An 18,170-nucleotide genomic window follows, 5' to 3' on the forward strand; every position below is an offset into this window, starting at 1 on the left:
AGTTTTATTTGAAACGCTCTTCTGAACTTAAGACAAACGACATTTTAAATATTAATCGCATGTTTTTATGAGAAAGGAGTGAAACAGCATGTAATCATCCAAAAAAATAATAATCATTAGGAAGTAAAACAATAATAGAGGTATAATAGACACAAAATCATATTTCGAAGAAAATGATTATTACTTAACATTGTCTAAGTAAACATAAACATAGCATGTATATGGGTATAAACAGTAGCTGTATGTTATTTGTAGCTATGTACAATACAAATGTGTACTACCTCTGAAAACTAGAAGTTATTTTAGCAAATAATTGCTTTACATGACATGCGCACTAGATATGTTTAAATGAATATAATAAAACTGAATTGAAATCGTGCTGTTTTTTCTCTCTCAGATATAATGGTTAATATATGTACATCAATAAGTCAAACCTACTTTTTGACACATGTTAAACAGTTCAGTAACATAGCATTCTGCCAAATATAGATCCAGGAACACTGGTTAGGTTAACTGCCCGTCATTATATGACTAAAATAGTGTTGAAAAACGGTGTTAAACCCAAAACAAACAAACAAACAAAAAGACATTGTGTCTGAAATCATTCGATCTCCACCTTTGATTCATGTTGGGAAGTTGGTAGTTACTAGCGGAGAACAGGTTTGTACTGGAAGAAAATCAAGGAATACTGGTTAGGTTAACTTTCCGCCATTACATAAATGAAATACTGTGCTAAACAAACCAGTAGATTAAGTACGTTAACTGTTACAAGACCGTTTTATTTTAAGACTGCAAATGAGATCTTATTTCAAGCTTTTCAAATAATACAGGACTGAGTGTGATTAAAGTAAAATTAATTATTCATTTATTTATGTTATGATAATGTCATTAGCAACTTAAAAATCAAAATACAATTGTATTGCAAAGTGGAAATTTCAACAGATTTAGGGACATACATCTTTCATATACATGTAAATAAACAATTATCTCCATTTATTACTTTACAGATTGATATCCTGATAATAACTCTTCAAATACTTTCATAGACATTTAATTTAATACAATTGCAGATGGCTAAGAGAAGAAGCAGAGACAGTCTTCTACCCGGAAATATAAATCACTTTCACTGTACTAACAATGAAAGTAAATAGCCAGTTTTCATGTAACATGCAATTGTACAGGCGAGATGATTTACATGTTTATGATTAAGATACACTTTATTCAAATTTTTTTTTTCATTCCATTTTCCTCCGGAGATAAAAAGAAAGAAGTGAACAAACTGACTATACAAAGAAACTCAATATTTGTCGCCTCAGTCAAAAAAGTACCAAGCTATCAATACAGACATTGAACATCTTGTAACAGAAAAGAAAGTTTATTCAAGTTCTTAATTTATTGTACACATATATATGGCATTCTTGTCCAGTCTATCGAATCTCTGGTGAATAACATCTACGGGGTATCAGATCTCCGGTGAAGCAGAAGCAGGATTCGACCTGATCCGCGTATGTTTAATTTATTTCACATATTGGGTTACACGACCATGTACATGGTTTGTCATTCCATTTGTAGTTAAATGAAATATCGATGCCTAGGCACTGTTCGGCAGAGCAATAGCAAGGGTCTCCAGGATTCCAGTTGGTGTAGCTATTAACTGAAGTACCATCTAGCCATTGAAATACCCCGCCCATTAGTCTTCCACCTGTCCAGTAGCAATGAAAACCTGTAATTAAGTGAAAAAATAATGTTATTGTAAAACATTTTGGTTTTACAATGTTCCCATCGCTCATTCTTTTTCCAGACAAATAATTACGTTGAAAGAGAATGTTGAAACTAATTACATATATGAAGAAATTACTTTCAAATAGATCTTTGCATTTTTTTCCCTCTTAACGACGTTAAGACCAGCATTTTATATGTTTGTTATGCTTGTTCATTTTGAAATGGCAACAAGTGATGTCAAAATACAAATTCTACTGATGAAATGTTTTTTTATTTCAAAGGTATGGCATTAAAGGTAGCCGCATCCATTTCCTGCGTTTTAAATTTAAATTGTTAGATTATCAGACATGATAGCATAACTATTGCGAGAGCCCTGATCTTACGTATCAGGCTTTTTAATTTCTTACATCTATTGACTAGCAAGCTGCATACCTCTTAAGTTAATACTTATCAAAGTCAAGATGCGTATGAATATTTTGTTTTGAGAAGCGATGGGACATATTATTTGTTTTGAAAAGGAAGATTTATTCAATTAATAAATTCCATATGAAATTTTAATAGCTGTGTATATATGGTATATATGTGCTCGGAAAACAGACTACACGACGGTTGGTAAAGGGTTATCACAGCACATATTTATTATGCATTGGTTTGTCACAAGTGATAAATCCCTGTTACGCAATAGTAATAGTATAACAAAATGGCTTATAGATGTTTAAGTGCTTACCAGCAGTGTAATCATTTCTTAAATTTTCTTCTATGAAATTCTGTTCTTCTGGAGACGTAATGTCAATCAGATATCCACCAATACTTGAACATGTTTCCTAAAATCATTCCAACAATAATCTGTAAGCAATTCACAACAAAGATATTTATAGTCTTTTGATAAGGTATCAGTTAAATTATGCTTCAGGTCTTCTGGCGTTTATATCGTTATTATTATTATTATTATTATTAACTGACGAACCTTATAGTTGTGCAATAAATCTTAAAAACAAAGAGCGACCTATTTTCTTGAAACAATTACAATATTTAAAAACTCTTCTGCATTAACTGAAGCCCCGACATAGTTTATATGTTATATATTTTATTTAAATAGTTGTCTAAGCAAACACAGAACAAAACCCTGAATTAGTAAAATGATACTTGTGCAGAACAACGCCATGATTTATTTATACTAAATTACTCAGCCAATAAAGGAAGCAGAAAGAAGCTGTTCGTACGTACAAATGATAGTGAGAAATGAAAAGAATTTTTAAAGCAGTTTGGAATTTTGTTCGTACGTCCGAACAAATCTGGGCTGTTTGAACAGAATACAGAATTGAAAAATAATATGGAAGGATTTGTTCATACGTACGAACAAAATTCCAAATTGCATTTTTTTAAGAATAAATTCTTTTTCAGTTCTCTCATTTGTTCGTACGTACGAACAAATCCAGGCTGTTCATGCGTACGAACAAATGATAGTGAGAAATGAAAAAGAAATTTTAAAGCTATTTTGGAATTTTGTTTGGACGTACGAACAAATCTGAGCTGTTTGAACAGCATGTCAGAACTGAAAAATAATACGGAATATGGATTATTGTTCATACGTACGAACAGCCAGGATTTGTTCGTACGTACGAACAAAATTCCAAATTGCATTTGAAAATGTGAGAAATGAACAAGAATTTGTAAATTTTATTTGGAATTTTGTTCGTACGTACGAACAAATTTTGATTTTCTGTTGCTGTGGTCTGCGATTTCATCAATTTTTGCTGTGATTTTCACCGGTAAAAACTCCATATAGCGGCAAAAAAGAGGGACAAACCGGAAGATCCTCTTTTATTCCGGAAGCAGATAAATCTATAACATTCTCAACAAGGACAGCGGTATTTTAATTGTTGGTCAGATATCGAGAGAGCCGCTGGTTCGAAATCCACCTAGTAATGATACAGATGCGCTTCAATATTTTTTTGCTAATGAACTAAAATAAGTTAAATAAAGTTTGCAGTTGTATGTAGAGGTACGTTATACCTAAATGTAATCTATATGTATATTTCTTTTTGTAGCAATTAAGGTGAATTTTTAAGATTATGTTTCCTTTATTGCGTTTTAACTAGAATTGATATATACATACTTTAGCCTTATTCCAGCTTTGCGCATGTGGAATAACTTGATAGAATATGTTGTTGAGCTTATACACGTTATCTTCTGAAAAGGTTTTTTTAAAAAAAAACATAAATTAGAGAATTTTAAGACTTTCTTAAAATTATTGTCGTTTAATATTTTCAAGATTACCTTTGAAGTCTTAAATTTATACAATTGAGTAAAGCACAAAAGCAGTCTTACAAAAATACATGGTAATCTTTGCTCTGGTCTACACTACGGTTATAAAAAGTCTGCATTTTACACAGAAACTGTCGCAAAGTATCAAGAGAAATAACAACCTACCAAGAACGCATTCAAAGTCTACTGGACTCCACGTTCCATTTTGATTGCACATTGGCGTCATCGAAACTTCATTGGTTGATTTGTATCTTTTCTTGCATTCATACTGGATCTTATCCCCGATTGAGAACATGTTCCCGCGTACTTTCGCATTATTTTTCTTTTCAGGCGGTCCGCATCCTACGAAATGAATATCAGTGTATGCATATGTACATATTGCTATATTGTTACAATATTCATTTCAGTTGACATATAGCATTAGACCATTCGATCAGAGGATAAGACAGATCAAATACCAAATATCAGAGCAAAATTTGATCTCGTATAGGTTTTCCTTAACAATAATTAAAAACGTTTAGATAAAACTGACTCTATCTGTACTTAAATAGTCATTTAAAGCTTTAAACGAATTCATGTAACACATCAGAAAACAAAAACTTATGCTGAAGAATATTGAAATGCAAAGTACCAAAAGCGTATTCTCGATTATTCAATCATAAATTACAAATTTCTCTTTAAAAGAATTTTTTTTCACCTAAGAAATTCCATTGCCGAATCCTTCTGAAGTAATTTAAAACAAATCTTAATGTTTTCTGCATAAGATAATTAGGCAAACCAGAAGTCATGGATTGACGGCATGTGTCTTATCTATTTATAAAGATTACAAATAATGTAAACAAAATGTTGACCGGAAAATACCTCAAAATCGATATACATGTATTATTTTGAAATCTCAGTAATTGTGGGCAGATTTCGAAATGGTGAACAAGTACATTTAATTAAAATTTGTTATTTTACAACTAGAACAATTTCTTTACACCATTTTTTTTGCAAATGGTGAATGTAATCAATAATTGGTAAAAGCCCCTCTTTGCAAACCTGCTAATTTAGAACAAAACTAAATTTAAAAGAATAAATGATACCACTTTTTGTAGAGATATATCTTAAGGTTTTGCAAAATAAGGGTGTGTTGAAATTTTGTTCCGGGTATGCACTGCAATCTTGATACATTTAACAGAAGATGTAACTCCAGCCTAAAGCATATACATGTAACTTAACTTACTACTGTACCAATGTTATCACAAACTTAGGGGTATATTTGCAGGTTAATACCTCACTTAATAGCAAGAGTCTTATCTGTAATAATTTGGTCCTTAGTTTTCATACACATGCTAGATTTCCAATCTACATTTAAATACTCACCAGAGTTGAGGCATACAGAGTATTTACCGTCATCCCCCTTCTTACAAACACCGTAATCACTGCAGTTAGCACACCCTTCATATCCTGCCTGCCGATACATGAAAGAATTTCATCTTTATCTTTTTAAGAATGTTATCTATTATCTTGGTATTCGAGGAATTTGCATTCCGTCTTGCTAGGAAGTTTGTTGTCTTTTTGTCATTTTGTTATACTCATAGTATAATAAGTGGCATGTACATACGCACACTTAATTCAATCAGTACTGTAAGCATTACTATCATTCTATGAAAATGCGCATTTCTGTTAAACGAAAGTTAAATTTTGTCTCTGAAACAACATTATATTTTATAACAGCATATCCAAAAATAAATTCAATACTTTTTAACTTCTCCTGTAGACCACTCTGACACAAAGCTATTCATTATCTGTCCCACGGTTAAACTAAAACCCTTTACTATCGGTGATAAAACTATTTCAAGAAATATTATGACATTCACGAATTTTTGCAAAAATGTTATTGCATAGTATATGCTAATGCTAGTTTATGCCGTTTAGAATATTGCCATGTAGTACACATAAACATCACCTGACCATATATTCCCAGAAACTTAAATATCACATTACCATATATTCTTTAAAAGATCGTGCCATATGCTTTTTTAAAAATTATTTGAGACCTTGAAATTCAAATCTGGTGTTGGTACTGGTGTTATAAGAGAAGTCATGATAGTGACCGCAGAAGGGCTCGAACCCACGACCACTAAACCATAGACTACCGCTCCCCTTGTTAGCCTTTTAAAACATGTTGTAACAGAATACAAATGACTAAGCACTGCCCGGGACTCTAACCCAGTACCGCTTACACCTAAGGCAGACGCTCTACTACTTCGGTTTAATAGCAGAATCTATTGCTGAACAGTGTAAGTACACCCTAATTCTCTGCCCGACATCATTACGTAAACTGGAACAATTTTGTGACAATGATATGTTCAGAGAACGCTGAATTATTGGTATATTGACTTATTAGCTAACATTTTTAATCGGTCATAACTGTGAAAAATTCCCTTTTTGGAATATAAACTACTAACAGGAAATACCAGTGAAATAAATTACACCGAATCTTATATTTGACCGTTTAGCAGCAAGTGAATGGCGAAGACACCGAGCTTTGTCCAATTTTAGAAATTTTTTTACAAGTTTCGAGAGGATTCCAATCGATAAGAAATAACAATTACCCATCAAATACTTCTCTACACCAGTATTATGACTAAGATCGACTATCATTCATCATTCTAATGATTCTTAGACAGTCCATTGTTTATATTTACTCGTTACCGATGCATGTATGTAACCCATTATATTTTACAAAAATCAAAGTACGTAAAGCACTCTTGTAAATACAAGAACCATGTGCATGTTTATTACCTTACCAAACCATGTCCATATCAGAACACTCTAGCACTTTTTATATCTAGAACAAAAGTAATTTGAAAAATATATGGGGTCCAAACTGACTAACAGAATCTAAATCTTTTTTGACGATCAATGAGGCATAACTGAAATAAAAAGAAATAAAGGAAAAACCTATTACAGAAAAAAGTGCAAGGCCAACCGTGACTGAGTGGTTAACGTCGCTGCCTTCAAATCACTTGCCCCTCACCGATGTGGGTTCAAGCCTCACTCGGCGCGCTGAATTCTTCATGTGAGGAAGCTATCCAGCTGGCTTACGGATGGTCAGTGATTCTACCAAAGTGCCCGCCAGTGAAGAATAATGCACAAAGGGGAACTGCCTCTACCATCAAAGATGGAAAGTCGCCATATGACCTATGATTGTGTTGGTGCGACGATAAACCCGACAAAACAAACGTCAGTCTGTTGACTCATAATTATGTTGATTTTATATCTTAAGGCATTAGACACCTAAAAGTTATGTTTAAAAAAATGGCATTTCCTTGGTATATTCTTAAAGTTGACCGTGTTTCAAACTGTGATGCAATTTTTAAACAACTTTTACCGTGCCGTTTTTTATAAATTTTGTATAATTTATGGTATTTTCTCAAGCTCAAGTATAGACAATTTTCAAAATGTTGGCTACTACAGAGAATCAGAGAATTCATTACACCATTAATTTTGACAAAAGAAACATCAAACTATTGGTAAACAATTATAAAACACAAGATAAAACTGTCAATATCAATTTTTCTAGGGTACCTCAGGTAAACGGATTTAATGAGACAGAATTCTAACTCCAACATTGAAAAAATAAGGTCAAATCCAGCGGGTCTGTTTTGAAGTTTGCTCACTTCATTCAAAAATTACCTTGGGACAGAAGTAAAACCTACCAAAATTTCTTCCACAATATGTAATCTAAAGTGTGAAGGCAAAAAAAGAGAAGTTTTACCGCAGGTAATTCGGTATTTTTAAAGATGTCTAACTCTACCCCTTCTGTTTCAGAGGTAAATACACTTTGAACAGCAAGAATTCGCTCATCAAAAGAAAATTTTCCACATTTGTACAATAAATCAATAATAAGTCTTGAAAGAATTACTACAAAAGAAGGGAAATAAGGGGAAAAACTTGGCCCCAGTGGGGCTTGAACCTACATCCCCTTGAAAATTGCTGTCAAAGTAGGTTTATAGTAGGAATTAAATACTCTTCGAAAAGGAGGTACTCTATTACGGGTCTAATACCTTAATATAAAACTACTTACCATATTCCAATCAGTCCTATTTCCGAAACTAAATTTTGGTTTCTTCTCAGAGACGAAAGTGCCGTTGCCCCCAATCAGATAGCAAACATTTGCCTGATGATCGAAATTGAAGAATTGGCATTGTTTCCTTGTCTTACAAAATTCAATGCAGTCTTTAATGTTTTGAAGTAGCATGATTTCAAAAGTGTGAACGTCAAAATTATCTGCATAATCCGTTTTAATCCAGTGTCCAAACTGAAATTCTTTCGTCATTGCTTTGATTGCCGGTGTAAAACAGATTGCTAAATATATTTCGTATAAAGGTATCATTGTAATTCTGTTATTGTAATTTGCAAGTGCTCCACGGCTGAAATACGTCTCTGTCAGGTATAATATGAAAGGCGACTCCTAGAAAATACATGTGAAGTGATCCATGTGACGAGATTCAGTTGTTCATCAAATATTGATACATTTCAACGGTGCGTATCCAAATAGATTTTTTGATAACATTTCTGTTGAAACTATGCATCGATCAAAGTTTATCAAAAACATAAGTTTAACAAAATCAAGTTTCACTTAGTGAGCAATAATATCTTGCCAGTTGTATTTAGAACAAGATTAATTTATTTCCAACATTCAAACAATAAAAATGTTCAAAACTTTGTTTAAATGTATGTTTTTAGTATACCCTGGTTGTTTTCTGTTTGAATTGCTGTTGCATGAGAAACTTGATTCATCCGTGTTGACCAAATTATGCAAATAATAACAAATTTTCATCGAAATATGCTTTCATGTTTGACCTTGCCTACCTCCTACCCATCTTCTACTCAAAACGTATAAAGTGAGTTTTTAATTTAGAAAGACATTATGTGACAGAACAATTAAGCATGAAACTTTCTGTTGTTTTACTAAAAATAAAACAGTTCGAATATTTATCTAGATTAATTTTGGTAATCTTTGCAAGTCGTAAACGAATTAATGTATCCAGTTTCATTATTGAAATACTTCATTTACTTTCATTGCTTAATTGATATTGATCTGGTCTGAACATCATTTATTACGAAATCTATATTAAAGCACCGCTTGGATTTTAATGTTTCATTGTTGCTAGATGAGGTGATGTGCATGAATTATAATTGGATAATTAAAACCTTTACTATGATTATCAGCAAACAGCATAACAAAGCAATGCATTTTACACGAGTCTCGCTGTTGTTTATAGATTACTATATACATGTAGATCAAGGTTGAGGACACTTTTAAGAGATTATGCTGCAAGTCTGACAAGTTAACTTGGCCGTCTGACAGATAAGGTTTCGGTAAACATGAAAAAAATGCAAAGTAATTATTAAAATGGTATAGGTTGTAAACATCTATGCATTTTAAATTTGTATGACAAAAGAATTTTGGTTTACATTATAATAAAGTCAATAGGATTACTTCGCCAGATTTCACGTGCAGATGGGAACCTCCGGTTCAATTTTAGTCAGTATGCACAGACACTTTGGTTTAGGACACCCAAACTCTCAATTGTTAGCCAATATCTTAAAGCATATTATCACTTACCCTGCTGAATTTCTATAATGAACTGGTCCATTTTTCAATTTGGACAGTACCATTAACTGTTTAAAGGTGTGCATACCAAAACGACACTTACTGAATGACGAACAGTGCAGATCATGATCAGACTGCATGGATGTGCAGACTGATCTTGGTCTGCACTGGTCGCAAAGGCAGAATCACTTACCGCCAACAGGCTATGGGTTAATACAAATTTATATAACAGACTACGTTTTGCTACAATTTCAGAAAGTTAAAAAATGCATATATTACCATCAATTTATGACAAAGTCATCTTTTGAAATAACAACATATGCAAATTTTATAGACATCATTAAAACCGTACTATTTCTCAATGTATCAATTATGTAATTAGGTATTTATTATTCAAATTATAGATATTTTTCTTTGTTAGCTCACATGTCACATGTCACTTTGTGACAAGGTGAGCTTTTGTGATCGCGCAGCGTCCGTCGTCCGTCCGTGCGCCCGTCCGTCCGTGCGTGCGTAAACTTTTGCTTGTGACCACTCTAGAGGTCACATTTTTCATGAGATCTTTATGAAAGTTGGTCATAATATTTATCTTGATGATATCTAGGTCATTTCGAAACCGGGTTATGTGCCGTCAAAACCTAGGTCAGTAGGTCTAAAAATAGAAAAAACTTGTGACCTCTCTAGAGGCCACACATTTCAATGGATCTTCATGAAAGTTAGTCAGAATGTTTACCTTGATGATATCTAGGTCAAGTTCGAACTGGGTTATGTGCCGTCAAAAACTAGGTCAGTAGGTTAAATAATAAAAAAAACTTGTGACCTCTCTAGAGGCCATATTTTTCATGGGATCTAAATGAGACTTGGTCTGAATGTTCACCTTGAAGATATCTAGGTCAAGTTTGAAACTGGGTCAAATTGCGGTTAAGAACTAGGTCAGTAGGCCTAAAAATAGAAAAATCTTGTGACCTCTCTAGAAGCCATACTATTGAATGGATCTCCATGAAAATTGATCAGAATGTTCAACTTGATGATATCTAGGTCAAGTTTAAAACTGTGTCACATGCCATCAATAACTAGGTCAGTAGGTCAAATAATACAAAAACCTTGTGACCTCTCTAAAGGCCATATTTTTCATGGGATCTGTATGAAAATTGGTCTGAATGTTTATCTTGATGATATCTAGGTCAAGTTTGAAACTGGGTTAAATTTGGTCAAAAACTAGGTCAGTAGGTCTAAAAATAGAAAAATCTTGTGACCTCTCTAGAGGCCATACTTTTGAATGGATCTTCATGAAAATTAGTCAGAATGTTCAACTGGATGATATCTAGGTCAAGTTCGAAACTGGGTCACGTGTCATCAATAACTAGATCAGTAGGTCAAATAATACAAAAACCTTGTGACCTCTCTAGAGGCCATATTTTTCAATGGATCTACATGAAAATTAATCAGAATTTTCATCTTGATGATATCTAGGTCAGGTTCAAAACTGGGTCACATGAGCTCAAAAACTATGTCACTGTGTCAAATAATAGAAAAAAACGACGTCATACAAAAACCTTGTGACCTCTCTAGAGGCCATATTTTTCAATGGATCTACATGAAAATTAACCAGAATTTTCATCTTGATGATATCTAGGTCAGGTTCAAAACTGGGTCACATGAGCTCAAAAACTATGTCACTGTGTCAAATAATAGAAAAAAACGACGTCATACAGTTCAATCAGTTCAAAAGTGGGTCATGTGGGGACAGGTGAGCGATTCAGGACCATCATGGTCCTCTTGTTTTGTAATTCTGATAGTAAGATTTGACTCGTATTGATGTACAATGTCAAGTATTTGTGAATTGCTCGCTACGAACCATGACAATTAAAACGTAAGGCATTTTACTGCCTGAAAAGTAGTCAGGCATTAAATTTTATGTTTTCTACTTATTTTGTGTAATTGTTCTTAATTTTGTTACACTTTCTTAATCAACAATAAGTATATTCATCAATTAAGAAAGAAAAATTAGAATCTATTATTCAGACTTCAAAGCCCATATCCCCATTTTGGAATCAGTTTATAATAGAAAAAAACGACGTCATACAAAAACCTTGTGACCTCTCTAGAGGCCATATTTTTCAATGGATCTACATGAAAATTAATCAGAATTTTCATCTTGATGATATCTAGGTCAGGTTCGAAACTGGGTCACATGAGCTCAAAAACTATGTCACTGTGTCAAATAATAGAAAAAAACGACGTCATACAGTTCATTCAGTTCAAAAGTGGGTCATGTGGGGACAGGTGAGCGATTCAGGACCATCATGGTCCTCTTGTTTTGTAATTCTGATACTAAGATTTGACTCGTATTGATGTACAATGTCAAGTATTTGTGAATTGCTCGCTACGAACCATGACAATTAAAACGTAAGGCATTTTACTGCCTGAAAAATAGTCAGGCATTAAATTTTATGTTTTCTACTTATTTTGTGTAATTGTTCTTAATTTTGTTACACTTTCTTAATCAACAATAAGTATATTCATCAATTAAGAAAGAAAAATTAGAATCTATTATTCAGACTTCAAAGCCCATATCCCCATTTTGGAATCAGTTTATATGGAACGCTGGTATGGGCGAATCAAGCCGGTAAGAACTGGCACCCAACCGGTAAATAATGCATTTATTATAAGCTAATTTTGCCTATTCACTTTTTAAATCATAGCAAACTCACTAAATTAAAATATTGGGAATTCTAGCGTACGCCTTTAACCCCGGGCAATTATCGATAATGGCCCTAACGCTAGCGCTGGAAATTAACGTTTGTAAACAGAAATGACGTCATGACATTTCATGGAGGTAAAAAAACGAATATTTCAGTGTTAAGTTTTATTATCTTGAGCGTAACGTCGTATAATCATGATATAATTTATTTTCAACCCTAAATTATACTATAAGCAATATAGTACAACTATCAAGATTTTATACAATAGATAGTTTCTTATAGGCCGTACATATAAATTAATTTGAATATAGAATCTGAAAAGCTGAAAATCATTATGCCAGTAGATGCCAGTAATGACACACTAAACTTTCCTTACTATAATCTATATTATAGGTAAACATGTAATAAACAGGTAAATACATTGGAGAGCGGTGCCTTTGAGTGATAATGGCCCTGGAAGAAGATAATGGCCCTCGGGCTATAATCACCTTGCAAGGTCCATTATCGCTCAAAGGCACCGCTCTTCCATATATCAATCTATACTTATTAAAAACAAAGTTTCAATCTTTATTTAAGTCTCATTCACATACATGCATAAAATGTAACATACAAATTGACAATTATATATAATGGATGTGACCCTTCTAATCAGAAGTATATGAGACTATATTTAAGAATTAAAACATTCACAAATGTATACATTTACAATACATTTTGAATCATACACTGTACACAAATGGAACAAATATATATATTACAAGATAAACCTAAGACGTAGTCGCTAATCTTGACTAAAAGTTACTTAAGAATCAAAGATACAAAATGTGACAAGACAATATAGGCACTATTGCGCGTAACTAAAAAACGGTCTAAAATATCAGTTATCATTTCGATCAGATCGAATATGAACTGATTAGCAACTATGTCTTAGACGGTGATAAAATGAATTTGTATCCGAACAAATAAAAGCCTATTAGCATTATTTACAAATGAATAAAAGTCTACGTTGTAAAATATTGTGGCAGGTTTTGGCCCAAAAACGTATCATTTCAGGTTTAGAAAATAGAAACTTCAGTTTATCTGATTTTGATAGTGTTACAAAAGTGTCATCCACATTTCTTGCTTTCTCAAACAGATCATGTCTAATATCTTCATAGATATGACAGTCAAGTAATACATGGCTCTCGTCTTCAATAGTGTCACAGAAAGGACACTTCCGGTCATGTACTCCCAAGCCTTCATAACGCCCAGTTTCTATACGGATCGGCGCCACACCACAACGGAACTTGCTAAATGCGGCACGGTGACGCGGAGACATGATAAGGCGACAATACATTTCTGTCCCGTATTCGGTTTTAAAAAGCCGATATGTACGCAACTTATTTGCGCCCCGACCTGAAGGACCTGTTACACTATTTACCGAAGATTTAAATTTATCCATTAACAGTAATTCAATTCTGTTGACTAAAGTTTGCTTTGGAATTACATTTATGATAGTACAATACTCATGTAAACCAATTTTTTTAAGCATATCATAAACGTTATAGAACCAATTTCTACAAGATCGTGTTGCACTGGTTGAGGCCCAAAGTGCAATTCGTTTATTGAGTCTTGTATCCGGCATCAAAGAGATTCTAGCCAAATAAAGAGAAATGGATTTCCACTGTCTTACATTTGGGGTTATCCAGCCCATTTCACCGGCAACCGCAACGTTTGGCGTATATCTACCCACACCCAAAAAGAACCTCATGGCACGATACTGAACTGCGTTTATGCATGAGTAGGAACGATGACCCCAGATAGCAGAGCCATAACTTATGGTTGGCCAAACAGTTGTGTCAAACAGATGAGTAACAAGAAATATCTTTAAAAATGATAGTCGGCGAATTGTAGTAAGGAAAAAAAATTATGAATTTTTCATTTAACATTCATCTTTCATCTAACATTTTTCAAATTGCAAAACTAAACACCGCACTTTAACAATTTAAATGGTTCTCTTTTAATTTTTCGCAAAGATTTCGTAGGGTTGCAATTTTGTTTCGTTTATCCTTAGACGAATAATTACAGCAAAGGGGTCAAATGTCCCAGCTGAACAAAGTTGGCGGCGGGCCTAATAAAGATGCTACAAATCAAGTTTGATTAGAATGCATGAGAAAAAATCAATTAAAGGATTTTTTTATTTATTATTTTTATTTATTTCTAAAATAGGCCAACTGATCCCGCTTTAACAAATAGCATATTCGCTATTCATGAATCTTTGGACAATGACGTCACACATATAAAAAAGTGAAGGTCAAGCAAAACATACAGTTGTAATTATTTCAATATTTCTGTTTCATAAGCAAAGTTTGACCGTAGTCATATCACATAGATAAACTGTATGCAGCGTACCTTCATTTCAGCATTATATAGCATATATATAATAAAACAGATTTCAACTGAGTTCAATATTTGCATACCATACTAAAGAAAAATATTCATATATAATTAATCAGTTAAATAATTTATAACAAGTATATCAAAGCAAACAAGTACTCATTTTAATATGCAATCTGAATAAGTCACAAAAGCAAGAAACCTTTTCATATACAGACGACAATTGTAACAAGGAAAATCTTTTAAAAAGCACTTCTCTACATAAAACACTCTTATCACACCCTTATTCATGTGATACGCAGACCGTATTCAGCTCTTTCTTTAATTTGATATATGTTGGTATTTGAACAGGTTTTTATCATATTTATTAAACTTACTTATCATTTTGAGATATATCAATATTCTTGCCAAATATGTTGAGCCAAAGTTAGCTTTAAAACTGTGAACAGCGTCGTTTAGGATAAACGCTTTGTCTACATTTCACTCAGCGTAACACAATCAACAGAGTGAAAGAAATTGACACTCTCGTCCAATCAGGCAGAGTGTTGCATAAATCTTCCATTTTGATAAATTATATATAATGCGTTATCAAGTAGTTTGATTTGCAAACTGAAGTCACGTGGCATAAGTAACGAAAACGAATTTAGACGGCGTCGCCGAAAAACATTATATGGAAGGCCACCTACAGCTTTACATTTGGCAATGAGAAGGCCTAGTGCTCGACTTGCACTTTGGGCAACAATTTTGGCCGTTACATTGTAATCTAGATGTTCGTTCAGCATTAAGCCTAGATACATATATCTATCTACAATATTTAAAACATTTTCACCACATTTAAAAATAACATTCGTTTTACTAACAGATGTGTGTCGAAAATGTACAATTTGACTCTTAACACAATTAATATACATATCATTAGTGTTACACCAATCGTTCAGTGCGTTTATAAGACACTGTAAATCTGTTTCACTTTTAGCCAACAGAACAATATCATCTGCATATAACAATGCACAAATTTTCTCAGAATCAATTTCTATTCCAAGATCAAAAGATTTTTAAATATATGACCAAGTCCTTTATGTGCAAATTAAACAATAGGGGTGATAAAATACAACCCTGACGTAAACCAGAACTTACAGTGAACCAGTCTGTGTGTCTAGAGTTTACTCTTACACAAGAATTTACAGATGAATAGAGTTATTGTACTGCTCTCAACATATAACCTTTAATACCAATATCATACAATATTTTTCCATAGAAGATCACGATTTATATAGTCATATGCTTTCTTAAAGTCGATAAATGCACAAAATATCGATTGCTTATGTTTATTTCTAGTCTCAATAATATTTGTCAGCGTTGAAAGATGATCAATGGTGCTACGTTTCTTTCTAAAACCATTCTGTTCATCTACTATGATATTTTCATTTTCTGCCCAGGTACTAAGCCTATCATTTAAAATATAACAATATAATTTATATACAGAGCAAGATAATGAGATACCTCTATAAGACAAAGGATTTCTCGGATCCATTGAAGCAGACTTTGGAACGGGATTTATAACACTCTTACCCCATATAGTTGGAATTTTACCAGTTTTGAAACAGATGTTAAATAAAGCGTGTAAAAATACAACAGCTGTATCATTTTGCAAAGCCTCAGTAGGGATGCTATCAATCCCACAAGCTTTTCCCCGTTTACCAGCATCTATTGCCTTTTTCACTTCAAAAATAGATATATCGTTATTAAAACAAAGCGAATTGTCAAACACATTATTAAGTATACTCAAATCTCTATTTACAGTATTTGGATTATTAAGCAATGAACAGAATTCAATTTTCCATTTATGCAAAACGTCACCAGTATCAGATGATATAGCGCCATTATCAAGTACAACCTCATCAGGAACAGTTTTTTTAGAAGCATGCCCAACCCCAATCTTTCCAATTGACTTACAGAAACATGACTTATCGACATTACATTCATCCAACAATTCCTGTTGCATGTTGTACCAGTAAAGTCGCTTTGCCCTTTGTACCTTTGTATCAAACTGCTTTCGAAGTTTAACATAAATAGCTTTCAACTTAGTCTTATCAGCTCTATTATTACAATCAAGCCAACATTTTTCTGCACAAGATAAGTTAAACCACAAATCAGATAAAGTGGTTGTCCACCAAGGTTTACCAGGACGACGTTTTCTTGTATTATTACCAATTAAAATACGTTTATATGGTATATTTGTGTACATAGCATTTTTCAATATATCACACCATTTATCAAATGCAATATCTACATCAGATTGACAATGCAAACCCTGTTCAAGGTTATCAATTGTATTATAAACTTCTGACAAAACATCCGGACTGCTCAAAAAAGAACTGTTAAAATATGATCTATCAAACTTATCATATACATTCTCGTTTTGACTAAAGTCCTCTTTCGGAGTGGTTATAATAGAAACATTGCATAAAAGCTTCCATGATAAAAGTGAATGGTCTGGTATACATGATGGTGATAAACTACTGATGCCACCACAATTTGTCATGACATCAGACGTCAATGTAACACAAAAATCAGAATACAAATTTAAAGCATCCTGTGGTACAATGCAATAATCGACGACAGAGGCTCCCTTTGTAGATACAGATGTAAAATCATTTTTTGTAAAATTTCTGCCATTTAAAATACACATGTTTGAATTGACCAAAAAGTCTATGAAAATTTCTCCGTAGGCATTCACTGTAAAATCTTTAATATCTCTTGTAACAATATTATCAACACCTACTATATTGTCGTCTAAATCTCCAACACGACTATTAAAATCGCCAAATATACAAATTTGACCTTGTGACTGATAAGTATAAACGTCAAACAAAAGTTTGTCATAAAACGCATTCGCATCAAAATATCTTGATGAGTTTTGGTGAGGCAAATAGCAAACACATGGAAAAATAGTCAAATTCTCAAACTTGTGAGCTAGCTTTAACCATAGAATACCTTCTGATGAATTATCAGCTATGGAAATGTTAAATGTGTCATACAAAGTCTTCTTTAAAAAGAAACCAACACCACCAGAACCATTTCTGGCATTTTTATGAATATTTGCTCTGTTGAAGCCTATCCACTGATAACCGTCTAGATGAATACCGTCATGTTTCAAAAGATGTGATTCAGCAATACCTAGGATATCAAAATTGTTAAATAAAACACAGTTAGATCTAACTTTAAAATTATCTGAATTACAGTCATAGTTCCAGCCTTTAACGTTCCGATATTAAGCTAATATCGGCCATGGTTCCTGCTGTGTCCACGACCGCGTCCACGGCCACGTCCCCCACGCTCACGTCTACCGCGAACTGTAGTGTAACCGTCGTCATGGTCCCCGTAACCGTGATCTCTCCAGTTAGAGTGACCCCCGCGATCTCTACGATCACGAGAATCACGAGAATCCCGAGAATGGTTCCTGTTATCCGCTCGCTGATCACGTGCAG

At 33.3% G+C, this 18,170-nt stretch overlaps 1 protein-coding gene across 1 annotated transcript; it reads right to left on the minus strand.

The window, feature by feature from the left end:
• Nucleotides 1-978: 978 nt before the first annotated feature.
• LOC123535040 (uncharacterized) lies at nt 979-8,415 on the minus strand. Its single transcript, XM_045317561.2, has 6 exons — nt 8,066-8,415; nt 5,356-5,443; nt 4,156-4,332; nt 3,842-3,915; nt 2,450-2,546; nt 979-1,723 (listed from the first exon to the last, which is right to left on the minus strand). Exons 1-6 carry the CDS (start codon nt 8,372-8,374, stop codon nt 1,512-1,514), a joined length of 957 nt encoding a protein of 318 aa, XP_045173496.2. The 5' UTR covers nt 8,375-8,415; the 3' UTR covers nt 979-1,511.
• Nucleotides 8,416-18,170: the final 9,755 nt, after the last annotated feature.

Source organism: Mercenaria mercenaria, chromosome 12, assembly GCF_021730395.1.
Source record: "Mercenaria mercenaria strain notata chromosome 12, MADL_Memer_1, whole genome shotgun sequence".
Taxonomy (NCBI): domain Eukaryota; kingdom Metazoa; phylum Mollusca; class Bivalvia; order Venerida; family Veneridae; genus Mercenaria; species Mercenaria mercenaria.